This window comes from Procambarus clarkii, chromosome 48, assembly GCF_040958095.1.
Source record: "Procambarus clarkii isolate CNS0578487 chromosome 48, FALCON_Pclarkii_2.0, whole genome shotgun sequence".
Lineage (NCBI taxonomy): Eukaryota > Metazoa > Arthropoda > Malacostraca > Decapoda > Cambaridae > Procambarus > Procambarus clarkii.
Genome location: NC_091197.1, coordinates 34,042,114 through 34,056,987, shown reverse-complemented (window position 1 = coordinate 34,056,987; position 14,874 = coordinate 34,042,114). Strand labels below are relative to the sequence as shown.

The 14,874-nt window shown below is 42.3% G+C and overlaps 1 protein-coding gene across 1 annotated transcript in view; it reads left to right on the top strand.

Annotated features, from left to right (window-relative positions):
• LOC123764827 (F-box only protein 25) overlaps positions 1 to 14,874 on the top strand; it is a 121,120-nt gene that overhangs the window by 38,991 nt on the left and 67,255 nt on the right. The window contains exon 3 of the mRNA XM_045753019.2: positions 857 to 1,006. Coding sequence (XP_045608975.1) covers positions 857 to 1,006 — 150 coding nt within the window. The remainder of the gene's footprint in view (positions 1 to 856; positions 1,007 to 14,874) is intronic.

Genomic DNA, 14,874 nt, shown 5'->3' with positions numbered 1-14,874 from the left:
AAATTGTAGGTATATTATAACACATAGGTAGCACAGAATGATTGTGCAATGACAGGTTGAATGGTAGTTTAACAAAACTTAGCAGGCACAATACATGTACATGACATTATGTAGTCAAATGTCATATACAATATATCAATGACATAAATGAGAATATTACAAGCTGGAGCATGCAGCTCCAGCATTGAATCCATATCTCGTCAAGCATAAAACTAAATTGGAGAAGGTTCAGAGGTTTGCCACCTGACTAGTGCCTGAACTGAGGGGCATGAGCTATGAGGAGAGACTACAGGAATTAAATCTCACGTCACTGGAAGACAGGAGAGTTGGGGGGGGGGACATGATCACCACTTAGAAGATTCTCAAAGGAATTGATAGGGTAGACAAAGACAGTTTAACACAAGGGGCACACACATTAGGGGTCACACCTGGAAATTGAGTGCCAAAATGAGCCATAAAGACATAAGAATGAATTTGTTTAGTGTCAGAGTAGTTAATAAATGGAATGCATTAGAAAGTGATGTGGTGGAGGCAGACTCTGTTCACAGTTTCAAGTGTAGATATGATAGAGCCCAATAGGCTAAGGAACCTGTACATCTGTTGATTGACGGTTAAGAGACGTGACCAAAGAGCCGAAGCTCAACCCTCACAAGTACAACTAGATGAGTACAAATGTTTGAAGGCGGTGAAGAGAACAAACTATGGCCTGCAGTACCTTCATTCAGAGAGACCCACTTACCTAGACTAATGGCAAAGTTTGCTAGGCAGTCAGGTTGGCAGCCTTGTGGAGCTTGTTGAACAACTCAGATTATCTAATACCTGAATAGGCTACTTTCAATTCTTTATTCTTTTACAGGTAGCTGGCTTTAATGGCTTGGGTGAAACTTTAAAAAAGTTAGACTTCATCAATGCTGTTCACGACATCAGACGTTTCCGGTACATATGCAAGCTATTGGATCTTCTCATCACGCAGAAGCTTTCTACTCTCTCAGGCGGTGCTCAAAAGGTTGTCACTCTTAATGTTTTTCATATAATTTGAATATACATTATTTAACTCTTTTAATATCAGCAATATTAAATCTCACGTTACCAAAATACAGTGGTACCTCGGAATACGAGTGTCCCTGTATACGAGTTTTTCCGAATACGAGCCAGATTTCCTCGGAAAATGTGCCTCGGAAGGCAAGGGTTACCTCGGAACGCGAGTTTGTTGATACGCATTCAGGCCGACCTAGCGCGTGGTGGTACGGCGATCGTCGCCCCTCTGCCCCTCAGTTTACCAGTGTCTCGCGCCCAGTGACTATCCCACATCAATTCTTCACCCGGATTTTCAGTATTTTGTTGGATTTTTGGTCATTTGACCATAAAAGTTGTTATTATATATCTCACCATGGGTCCCAAGAAAGCCAGTGGTAAGGATCAAGGCAAGAAAGCCCATGTGAGGATGACAATAGAGGAGAAACAAGAGATCATTCGGAAGCATGAAAATGGTACACGTGTTATTGAACTTTGTAGGCAGTACAACAAAGCCACATCAACAATATGCACTATACTTAAGAAGAAAAATGAGATTATAAGTGCTAAAGTGGCAAAAGGCGTAAGAACAATGACGAAACAAAGACCACAAATACTTGAAGAAGTGGAAAAGTTGTTATTAATTTGGATACACGACAAAGAATTAAGGGGTGATAGTGTTTTGGAGGCCATCATTTGTGAGAAAGCCAGGGTATTGCACGAAGACCTTGTAAAGAAAACCCCTGCAACGAGTGATGCAGATACGAAAGAGTTTAAGGCAAGCAGGGGCTGGTTTGAAAAATTTAGAAAAAGAAGTGGTATCCATAGTGTTGCAAGGCATGGAGAGGCAGCCAGCTCAGACAAACCAGCCGCTGAACAATTTATTGACGAATTTAAAGAGTTTGCAGAGGCTGAGGGATACCTACCGCAACAAGTGTTTAATTGTGACGAAACAGGACTGTTTTGGAAAAGAATGCCTAAGAGGACATACATTACCAAGGAGGAAAAATCCTTGCCCGGATACATGCCTATGAAAGATAGGTTTACGCATGTGCTGTGTTCAAATGCGAGTGGCGATTTGAAAATTAAACTCTTGCTAGTGTATCATTCTGAAAATCCAAGGGTTTTCAGACAGTATAAAGTGCAGAAAACTCAAATGTGTGTGATGTGGAAGTCTAATAAAAAAGCATGGGTGACTAGGCTTATTTTTTTGGAGTGGGTGAATGAAGTGCTGTGCCCTGCCATAAAAAAAATATCTGCAGGAGAAACATTTGCCACTCATGGCCCTGCTTCTCCTCGACAATGCTCCTGCTCATCCTCCAGGCTTGGAAGATGATTTGTTACCCAGATACAATAAGTTCCTCACAGTTAAATTCTTTCCTCCTAACATCACTCCTCTAATTCAGCCTATGGACCAGAAAATCATAGCAAATTTTAAGAAACTTTATGAAAGGGCACTTTTCTGGAAATGTTTTGAAGTGACTAAAGCCACAAACCTCACCCTCAAAGAGTTATGGAAACACCATTTTAACATTTGTAGTGCTTTAAAACTTGTTGACAAAGCCTGGCAAAAAGTGACTCAAAGAACCCTGATCTCTGGCCGGAGAAAATTGTGGCCTGAATGTGTGACAGAAATAGACTTTGAGGGGTTTGAGCCTGTAAATGATGCGCCTATTGTTGAGGAAATTGTTATTCTGGGCCGGCAAATGGGCTTGGAATTGGATGGTGATGATGTGGAGGAGTTGGTGGAAGAACACAACGAAGAACTGACCACCGAAGAACTCCAAGCCCTTCAACAGGAACAGCAAGACAACGCACCTGATGATTCTCCAGTGGAGGAGGATGAGGCAGTAGCGAATGTCCCTTTTGGAGAAATTAAGAAGGTGTGTCAGATGTGGGAAGAGATTCAAACTTTTATTGAAAAGACTCACCCAGAGAAAGCTGTAGTAGGCCGTTGCCTTAATCTTTTCAATTACAATGTGATGCCTTACTACAGAGACACCTTGCGAAGAAGGGAAAAATAAGCTTCCATGGACAGATTTGTTGTGAGAAAATCGAGCAGTGAGCCACAACCAGGACCTAGTGGTACTCAGGAAAAACGTGCCAGGGAGTGCACACCAGAAAGGTCCTCACTGCCTGATGTCATAATGGAAGGGGACTCCCCTTCCAAACAGTAACTCCTCTCCTCCTCCCCCTCCTCACCATCTTCCATACGCCTACAGGATTCAACAACAAGGGTAAGTAATAACTTGAACATAGTTTCGTAGGTTTATTTAGATGAATTAGGTATAAAAATTTAGTTTGATGTGGGTTTTTTGGGGTAGTCAGGAACAGATTAATTATTAGCCTATATTATTAGAACAGATTAATAATTATTCCCATTATTTCTTATGGGGAAATTAGCTTCGGAATACGAGCTGTCTCCAGGAACGGATTAAACTCTTAAACCGAGGTACCACTGTAGTACCAAAATGCGCTACATAACAAGTGCTGTAATGTAAATCCTCTCCTTGGTTAACACTTTCGCCCGGGCATGACGCAGCATTGCGTCATCCGTTTACTGTCGGTAATGCCGGGGATGACGCAGCATTGCGTCATCCACTTTAAATAATCCCCAAAAATCAGGCTTTTATCTGATTGTTTTAGGACTGGTTTTAAAATGCACGCCGATGTCTTCCCATTTTCCTTGTTGCGCCTTGTGGCCCGCAGGCAGCTCGGCACATGCCGTTGGCCCATTGTTTTCGCTCCACTGTTGTGACCAATGTCACCTCCCCTCGCATCTCAAACGTGTGAATATTTTGGCTATTTTCCGTGGCTATATTTTTTACTGCGGCTTTAGAAACTATCTACGCTTACTCCACGATGGTTAGTGATCATGAACAAGGCCCTTCCAGGAAGAAAATTGCGAAAAAAAGGCTTGAAAAGGGCGGGAATTGGGAGTGTAGCTGGAAGGCGTCTGAGCGCTCACTCGCGGCTAACACGTGGCCTGTCTTCAACTCGTCGGCGGTTGGAGCGTGACCAGGTTTTTTATTTTATATGCAAATGTTCCTGTAGAGAATTCTATTGCAAATCCATTGAGACCAAAATGAAAGACCTAGGACAAAAATTGATGTGACCAGAGTGAAAATAGTGAAAACATTTTATCTCGTTTGTGCGCTCCTGGGTAACTCGTTCGCACTTTCTCTGTTTGCTGCGGGTAATTAGCCGGGCTTTTGGAGTTTATATGCATTTAGTGCTGTAGAGAATTCTATTGCGAACACAATGATACCAAATTTAATCTCGTAGGACGAGAATTAAGGTGACAAAGTTGAAGAGAGTATACACTTTTCAGAATTTACGCGTGCTCCCATGACACCCTGGGACCCAAATCGCACAGTTGAGGGGTGGCGCGCGGGGTACGCCAAAGTGTTAAATTAACGTTAGCTTAAGGTTAGGCTCGGTTAGGTGTATTGCCAGTGTATTGCAGTCTCAAACATGTCAAATTCTTGCCTGCTTGAGTATCCAAGAATATGGCATTAAAGAAAAGCATGTACCAGTAAAGCATGCAGTTGACTCATAAAGACTGTCAATTGTAAGTCCTGGGTATAAAATAATATAGAGAATATACTTGAGAATAATCTCTGATTAGGACAAAAGTACACTTGCCAGTTGACCAATAGACTATTAATAGAGTCCTAATCAGCCTGCAGTACATGACAGATATCTAGATGAATATCCAGGTGGTTTGTACAGGGAGGATGAACACCTAGGGCGCCTGACAGCTGAGTGGACAGCGCTTCGGATTCGTAGTCCTGAGGTTCCGAGTTCAATCCCCGGTGGAGGAGACAATTGGGCAAAATGTTTCTCTCACCTGGATGCCACTGATACCTAGCAGTAAATAGGTACCTGGGAGTTAGATAGCTGCTAGGGGGGAGGGGGAGTGTAACAAAAAGGAGGCCTGGTCGAGGACTGGGCCCTGGGGACGGTAAGCCCTGAAATCTCCTCAAGATAACCTATTAGAACCCAATCTATCCTCCTGTTTAGCTAGTACTTTTTGGTACTGCCATTCCTTTATCTAGAGAGACTGCAATAAGGCTAACAGAATTCTACCCCCCCCCCAAAACGGATACTATACTATACTGATAAATCATTGCCCTCAAAGCCAGGGAAATACAGAAGGAAAGGTTAAGCCATTATATTTGGTTTAAGCACTGCTCCATAGTTTAATTTGAAAATCCCTGTAAGAGAGGGACCGTTGTGAAGTGTGTTCTGACTTAGTACGTTTAACTCTTGAATTTAGAATTCCTGCCAGTCCACTAGTCAGTTCTGCAAATGTGCAGAGCATTGTCATAGCAGAAAAGTGTCCTCCCGACACTGTGTATGCTGATGATACATTCTGTAAATGTTTCATAATTCAAGTCACATGAAGCACGTCATGCAGGATTATTGAAACAAAGACAGCGCCGTTCTAAGCCCAGTTTTCAACAAGTACGTGTCACGAGACAGGTTCCCGATATTTCTAAGGTGCCTACACTTTGAAAACAATGCAAATGTGGATCAAAATGAGTGACCTTGGAAAGTGAGAAAAGTGTTCGGTGATATCAGAGGAAAATTTTGTGATTACTTTGTACCAGGCCAGAATGTTGTGATTGATGAACCGCTAGTCCTTTTACAGGGACATCTTGCTTTTAAGGAGTATATCCCATTGACATCAATGAAACAAAGCTGCCGGAGAAATATAAGAAAATTCACTTATGTAAACAGAGTGGTAGACGGTTGGAACTAGTTAGGTGAAAAAGTGGTGAGGCCAAAACCGTCAGCAATTTCAAAGCGTTAAATGACAAAAGAGTGCTGGGGAGATGGGACACCACGAGCATAGCTCTCATCCTTTAACTACACTTAGGTAATTACTTAGGTAATTACATACTCTACGTCCTTGCTTACAGTACAGTATATGTACAGTATGTTACTTTAAATAAAAAATATAGAACAAGTGAATCTTATAATATCTTGAGGTTATCTTGAGATGATTTCGGGGCTTTTTAGTGTCCCCGCGGCCCGGTCCTCGACCAAGCCTCCACCCCCAGGAAACAGCCCGTGACAGCTGGATACCCAGGTACCTATTTTACTGCTAGGTAACAGGGGCATAGGGTGAAAGAAACTCTGCCCATTGTTTCTCGCCGGCGTCTGGGATCGAACCCAGGACCACAGGATCACAAGTCCAGCGTGCTGGCCGCTCGGCCAACCGGCTTCCCTAACACCGTAATATACTAATATAACACTGTAAACACGAGAGTAAACACTTGGGGCCGGCACCACAATTTGAATTGGCAGGACTTAAACAAACAATCACAGTGAGTGTATTACATTTATTAATAGGGATGGGAAATGAGACAATACACCAGGAATAATTTCACTCAGCAGATTGACTACATTGGTCCAATCACACACACACACACAACCAGGGTCGATATCCTCACTATGTGAGGTAGACACCTCACTGTGTCTAGCCCTCTAGGCTGGGTTGATCACATGCCATCACTTTGCATGGCGAGTAGCTGACACTGCAAACCTCTGCCTAGTAACACAACGAGAGCCACTACGACTAGGTTCATCTATGTTACTAGTATCCAGTGTCACTGAACCTAGAAAAAGTCATCTTCTACATATTAGCAGCAAAGAGGGGGGTATTATCAAAGGAAAGTGCCAATCCATTATGACTGTATAGCACTTGGAAGGGGTCAGGATAAGGATTTGGGATGGAATGGGGGGAAGGAAGGGTCTTCAACCACTGGGACTGTCGGGAATTGAATGCCGACCCTGCATGAAGCTAGACCGTTGCTCCACCATCCAGCTCAAGTGGTTAGACACCATTCCTTTACCCTGTCCTATCCCAAATCTTTATTCTGATCCCTTCCAAGTGCTATATTTGCATAGAGGAATGTAAAAAAATAAATGGCACAGCTGTGATATGGAACATTGTTCAAATGGTGTTGGCCTGGGATGTGGCAGCAGTGCTGGTGCAATCCTGATACTGGACCCCTATATTGTCCTCATCAATGTCCGTATCACTCGTATCCAATCATTGTGCTAGGTAAATATCATTTCTTGGATCATCATTACTGTCAAAGTCAGGTTTATTGAATACATCATGTACTGCATTTCGTTCTTTGTGAGGATTTTTCAATTACATAACCCTTGGGTGACTTAGAGCTAGATGCATGCAGTATTTGTCAGCCATGGTTGTTCACTTCAAGCTGAGTTTATGCATGGCCACGGGGCATGCTGGGAATTTTTTTCAAGATGGTGGATGCTCACTGGAGGCCTCGTGCATCCATTTGCTACACAGGTTACCGTACGCAGGTTTCAAATCTTATGATGTTCAGTGGCCCCTCCGTTTACGAATTAAATACGTTCCCAGAGACGGTTTGTAACCCAAAAATTCGCAACATGAAACGAATTTTCCCATAAAAAATAATGTAAATTGAATTAATTAGTTCCACACTCCCAAAAATATTAACTTCAAAATACTTTTCATACCTAATTCACACAAATATTTAGTACTATAGTATGTACATGTTATAGCTTACCTTTATTGATGACTCGTTGGTGTATGGAAGACGGTGAAGAGGGGAGGAGAAGAGATCCCAAAAGATCCCGGGATCTTTTGGGACCATGACACTCCCAGTCCCAAATGGGTACCAATGATGCAATTATTAGTCTCCTTGATGTAATCTACTCAGCCCTTGACAAAAATGAGTTTTCGATTGGACTCTTCATTGACCTGAGAAGGCCTTTGATACTGTTAATCACAACTACCTCTTACTTAACCCTCAAACCGCTAGGGGTTCAAATGGAATTAACACCCACAGGCGCAACAAAAAAAAAATTCCAAAAAATTCTTTCGACTTATAGAAGTGTTCATTTTTGTTCCCTGATCACGGAAAAAATAACAAAAAAAATCGTAGGTGGCATATTTTAGCCACAAAAGGGTAGAGAAGTGTGGCAAAAAAGGGGCGTTGACAGAGCCTTCGCCAGACTAGGTCTACTCCGCTCGAGCTGTCAGGCGGCAGTTGCCACAAATATTTTATTACCTAATTATTTCAATGTCTCTGATTTTTTCTTAGTTTTTTGCAGTAATATTATTCAATAGAGTGAATTGTGATATATTTATATAATAAAATGTGTGAACCATCGCTGTACTCAAAATTAAGGTGTGCATATTAGTGATTCAATTATTATGTTCATAAAACAATAAACAAATAGTTTTGCTGTTATTACACTATATACACAGGTTATATATAAGTATCTGCATGTTTTGTTCACCATAACGAACCACTAAGTTGGTCTTGTGAGTCAAAATACAACAAGGATTGACCGCCACACACCAGCCAGCCACTCACTGCCACTCCCTCCCTCAACACCTCACTCGCCCTCATTCTCCTCCCACAATACTGTTTTTGCATTTATTCACTATACAGACGTTATATATACATATTTACATGTTTTGTTCACCAGAACTGTATATCTAAGCTTGTATGGTGAGTAAAGGCACAAAGACGTAGCTACTCACAGATGCCGAAGAAATATAAGAAAATTCACCTTCGCAAATAGAGTGGTAGACGGTTGGAACAAGTTAAGTGAGAAGGTGGTGGAGGCCAAGACCGTCAGTAGTTTCAAAGCGTTATATGACAAAGAGTGCTGGGAAGACGGGACACCACGAGCGTAGCTCTCATCCTGTAACTACACTTAGGTAATTACACTTAGGTAATTACTCACACAGTCAGCTGGTGGCGGCCGACCTCAAGGCCAGACGCACTAATATTTCTCCTTCAACAATATTGTTTGTGGTGTTATTATGCTATATACACACATTATAAGCATCTACCTGTTTTATTCACCATACCTGTACAAATAAGCTGGTATGGTGCCCAAAGACCATAGTGGCCACCAGTAAACAACATGACAAGTCGTGCAGACGACGCACCTACATCACCAAAATGGCGGCTCCCAACCTACTCCTCTTGCTGTTATTACACTCAATGCACACGTTATATATAAGTATCTACATTTGTGTTCACCATAGCGAACCACTAAGCTGGTATGGTGAGTGCAGTCAATAAAAGGTGGCCACACACAGTCAGAAGACGACGCCACCACCCTCCCTCCCACTGCATTACTCCTCCCTCCATTGAGCACAGTGCTAAATATCACCACAATCCTGCAATTATTAGAATCCTGGTCAGTTTTATCACAGTCAGGGGTCATCTGTAATAATATCATCGCTAAATAAAGCAGTATCATATATATTATGGCATTTTTAGGCGACGCTGTGGTCACAAGCTGAACAGCGGTGCTGTGAGCTCGTGCTGCGTGCACCAGCCTTGGTGGCTTCCTTAATACTGAAGCTCTTACACCCAAGAATGTTGGCCTGGATTTTTTTTTCTAAGTGGCATCTGGCAACTATCGATTGTGGCTGCACTATAGCTGCCCCTGTCCCAGGCGGGGTGTTTAAATTATAGTGCTAGACACGAAATCATATATATATGATGTGCGCTGTTTCGATTTTGTCACTGAAATCATATATATATGATTTGCGCGGTTTAAGGGTTAAACTCCAGCATTATGGAATCTGAGACCTTGTCCTGGACTATATCCGATCCTATCTTAGTGACAGACACCAATGTGTAGCTATCAATGATATAACCTCTCCCACTTTACCAATAACCGTTGGAGTGCCATAGGGCAGCATCTTGAGACCTCTCCTATTTCTTATATATCAATGATCTGCCTAATGTCTCTAATATTCTTAAACCAATATTGTTTGCTGATGATACTACCCTCATCTATTCAGACCCCAACCCACATACACTAAATAATGTTGCGAATAATGAATTAAAAAAAGTCCACTTATAGATACACTAACACTAAACATAGAAAAGACCTACTACATCATATTTGGAAGCAAATCAACAAATGCAATTCAGCTACAGATAGACAATATTAACATCAGTAATAAAAATGATGGAAAGTTTCTTGGCCTATTCCTAGACAAGAGACTCAACTTCAGCACCCACATACAGCACATAACTAAGAAAGTCTCTAAAACAGTTGGTATACTTTCCAAAATCAGATATTATGTTCCTAACTCTGCTCTCCTCTCACTATATTACGCACTAATCTATCCCTATCTTAATTATGGTATCTGTGCATGGGGGTCAACCACTGCAAACCACCTCAAGCCCATCATCACCCAGCAAAAATCTGCTATCAGAATAATAACAAACTCTGCTTTCAGACAACACTCAGCCCCCCCTTGTTTGAATCCCTAAACATGCTAAACATATACTCACTCCACACATTCTCTTGTGTCAACTACATTTACAAAACCCTGTTCTTAAATGCAAACCATGCTCTGAAACTCTCCCTGGACAGATGTAATAGGACCCATTGTCACCACACCAGAAATAAATATCTCTTTGATATCCCCAGAGTCAAACTTAAGCTGTGTAAACACTCTATGCAAATAAAGGGACCTAGTCTATGGAACTCACTCCCTAGTGAATTGAAAACTGTCCAACTTTTTCCTCATTCAAAACCAAAACCAAAAGCACCCAATTTCTTCTTCATAGTTTCCTTACACTGAGCTTTAAAATTCCTCTGTATCTAGTGTTACCCAATCTCCCAATCTTTATGTACGTAATCCAAATAACTTTACCATTGTGATCATTGCTGTCTTCTTATATGTGCTAGAAATATGCTGTATTGTGCATATTAATCTTTGTTAAATTACCATTTAACCCTTAACATGCTCGGGGTCTAATATCCTGCCATCCCCACAGGCGCATGTCATTTTGAAAAAAAAAAATTTTTTTTTTTTTGCTAATCTGTTAAGTTGTGTTCACTGATCACGGGGAAAAAAAAAAAAAATTCTATTGTACTTACTTTTGTTGCAATAGAGCCGGAAAGCTCAGCGATGACGTCACATTCTGCATGTTCGCTCATGCAGTACACGCCCCAGAGGCGTTGCGTGCGGTCCTCAAACAGCCAGAGTTGCCACAAATATATTTTCACGCTATTTATTTACAATGTCTAGGCGCATTTTATCCAATTTTTTCACTAATTGTGTTTCAAATAATGTTTGAACATATTTTGTATCAATAATTGTTGCATATTTGAGTATACACAGGCGCACACATATGTTTTCAATTACGGCAATATAATATGTCATTACAGTCTATTATATTGTATGTTCTGCTTATATTTGTATATATTTACACACACGCACACGCTATCTGCTTATATGTTTACATATTTACACACTCGCACACGCTATACACACTTTGAAGCACACTTAGAAGTTTTCTAGACTGTGGTAGTCATTGAAGCAGTCGACAGCACATAATGGGATACCACACGTTTCACACCATGTTTGCACAAGCTTCCGTTTTTTGTCTCTACGTGTCGTTGTTTTACACACCAAGCAATCACGTTGGGCTATTGCACGCTTCCCAGCTATAATAATAATAATAATAATAATAATAATTTTATTTAGGTAAGGTACATACATAAAGAGATTTTACAAAGTTTGTTGGCTTTATAGATAGAGCTAGTACATACAATGCCTAAAGCCACTATTACGCAAAGCGTTTCGGGCAGAGGTAGTTTCGGGGCAGAGGTAGCTTTCCTAATAAGCTGGTGGCAAATACTTGAGTCTGTGTGCTAGGAGCCTTCAGTGTGAGCGAGGCGTGGAGTACCAGCATGCTGCAACAGTGGGTTTATGATGGACCGCTGAATACCTGGGATATCTTTTGCAAACTTTCCTAATAACTGTATTGCAGCATCAAATACAAAGTCACGGAAAGTGGGCTTACGTCCAGTTCTCACAAGGTACATGTTGAAACAGTTCAGCATGCTCATGTCCACAAGATGGAAGAACACTTTTTTTGTCCACCTACATGTCTTCCGCACACACTCTGCAGTGCCAATCATCATGTCCGATTTATCAATCAACCGCATAGGCTAGGGTCTCGTAGCCTGGTGGATAGCGCGCAGGACTCGTAATTCTGTGGCGCGGGTTCGATTCCCGCACGAGGCAGAAACAAATGGGCAAAGTTTCTTTCACCCTGAAGGCCCCTGTTACCTAGCAGTAAATAGGTACCTGGGTGTTAGTCAGCTGTCACGGGCTGCTTCCTGGGGGTGGAGGCCTGGTCGAGGACCGGGCCGCGGTGACACTAAAAGCCCCGAAATCATCTCAAGATAACCGCATGTTGATATTATAGTCTAAAACACAGTCTGGCTTATATAGTGGTGCGTTTGTTTTATGGTTCACTTTCCCACTGTTCACCATTGTTCCATCATGAATTGTTGTCAACAAGTTCACCTCTCTTTTGTCTTCCCACCGAACTGACAGAATGTTATCACTTTTCCTTCTCTGACACTCACCAACTGCAATGTCATTGTCAAACACAGGCATTTCCCTTCGTTGTGGCTTTACTGTACCAACCAATCCAGTTCTATTTTCTAGCAAGAGCCGAGCTAGCAAGGGACTTGTATAGTAATTATCCGTGTATAAAATGCGTCCCTTGTTCATCCACGAAGCCATGATGGTCTTCACTACACTCCCCGAGAATCCATGTTCGTCATTACCGGGAATGTCTACATCACTAGCCGAGTACAGAATCATGTGTAACACGTATCCTGTCTCACAATCACAAAGAACAAAAAATTTCAGGCCAGATCGGTTTCGTTTTGAGGGAATGTACTGTTTGAATGGAACACGTCCCTTGAAAAGTACGAGAGATTCATCAATCACCAGCTTCTGTGCTGGTACGTAAAAATCTCTGAATTTTCCAATAACATCATTCATGTAGTGCCTCACTCGCCACAGTCTATCATCAGCTGTTCGGTCCTGAACACTTCCAAAATGTAGACACCTGAGGAGTATCTGAAACCTGTCTCGTGACATATATTTCCCGAATAAAGGTGTTGGTATTGTATGGTCCTTGCTCCAATAGTCACTTATTGCATGTTTGTGACAGTGCTTCATCAACAAACAGAGTGCCAAAAACACATACATTTCCGCAACTGTGGTATTTTTCCAACGCTGCAGTCGTGAAGATTCTGTGATTTCCCTCTCAATCAGGTAAGCAGCATGCAGGTTCGTTTGGTGTACAATGTATTCCATGAGTGGATCATCATAGAATGCTGTAAAATATTCCATCTCAGCCATGTCCTCACCTTGATTAGGGAAAAGGTTTGTAATCCCTACATCTTTATCGTCAAAGTGAGGAATATTAGGAATAAAATCGTCACCATCACTCCACTCAAGTACACCAGGCGTCCTGCGAGATGCAGAGGAAAGACGGCGAGGAAGCGATGCATACCAGCGACCAGGAGCTGAATACCGTCTGCGAGAAGCACGGCGGCTACGTGCACGTGAGGTGGGTGCACGTGAGGTGGATGCACGTGAGGTGGATGCACGCGAGGTGGATGCACGCGAGGTGGATGCACGCGAGGTGGATGCACGCGAGGTGGATGCATGTGAGGTGGATGCACGTGAACACGAGGGTCTTGGTCCCTCATGTGGTGCCATGCCGTGGCGCTTGGCTGGGCGAGATGCTGCTGACGCGACAATTTCTCGCCCAGTTACACCACTAGTACCAGCCACAGGCTCAATAAAACTATGATCCGAGTCACTAAACCCAGAAAAGGAGTCGCCTCCCTCTGACTCGTCACCCTCAAACAGAAAATATCCACAGGAACTGTGAGGTCGTAGTAGAATTGGGGTAGAAACTGGGCGAGGAGGCATGGGTGGGCGTAGAGGCCTCGCCATGCCATTGTCACTCTCACTGCTGCTGCTACTATCACCCGACAACTGTGTATAATCCTCATCGTTGTCTGAATCATCAAACACACTTTCTTCACCTTCAGAGAATAATTCGTGGGCTATTTTCTCTGGGGTGAGGGATTGAGTGGTGCGTGCCCGTGAGGCGTTTGACCGTGCGCTCGCCATGGTGACTCTCGCTAAACTGAGGCCTCCCATGCCTTCGGTTCGTGAGCGGGAATTTTTTTCAAAATGGCCGCTGTTTACTAGAGCCCTTGGGCAGCGTATGGGACCCCCAGCTACACCGCGGGCCATTCAAATCGTGCGCGGTACCCATAATCGTCATATGACGTGAAGCGCAGTTGACTGGTAGAACGATTTACACTTCATATGACGTGATGCGCACTTTAAGGGTTAAGCTGTCTATGCAATCAATCTGAGCTACCAATGTGCTTTAATATACCTATAAATCTCTCTCATCTCATTTTTTTTCTTGCAATGTACCTGTTATCATTTGATAAATTTTGCTAATATTTACCTATTTAAAATTTTCTGTTAGATTAAGTACCTGCCCGAAACGCTGCACGTACTAGTGGCTTTACAAGAATGTAATCACTATGTTATGTGTTCTCACAAACCCAATGTATCTTCTTGTATATATATAAATAAATAAATAAATAAATAAATAATAGATGTTACTGTTTGGAAGGGGAGTCCCCTTCCATTATAACATCAGGCACTGATGACTTCTCTGGGGTACTCTCTCTCCTACGTTTTGCAGGCATACCACTAGGACTTGGTTGTGGCTCACTGCTTGCTTGTCTTACTAAGAATCTGTCTAAAGACATTTGTTTTTCCCTATATTTTAACACTTGTCTGTAGTGAGACATCACAGTGTCATTAATGAGGACAATGCAACGGCTTGCTACAGCTTTATCTGGGTGAGTCTTTTCAGCAAAACTTTGCAGTTTTCCTATACTGCACACATTTTCTTAATTAATGAGGAAGGGACATCCTTTACTGCCTCCTCCCCTGAAGATTTGTTGTACTGCCTA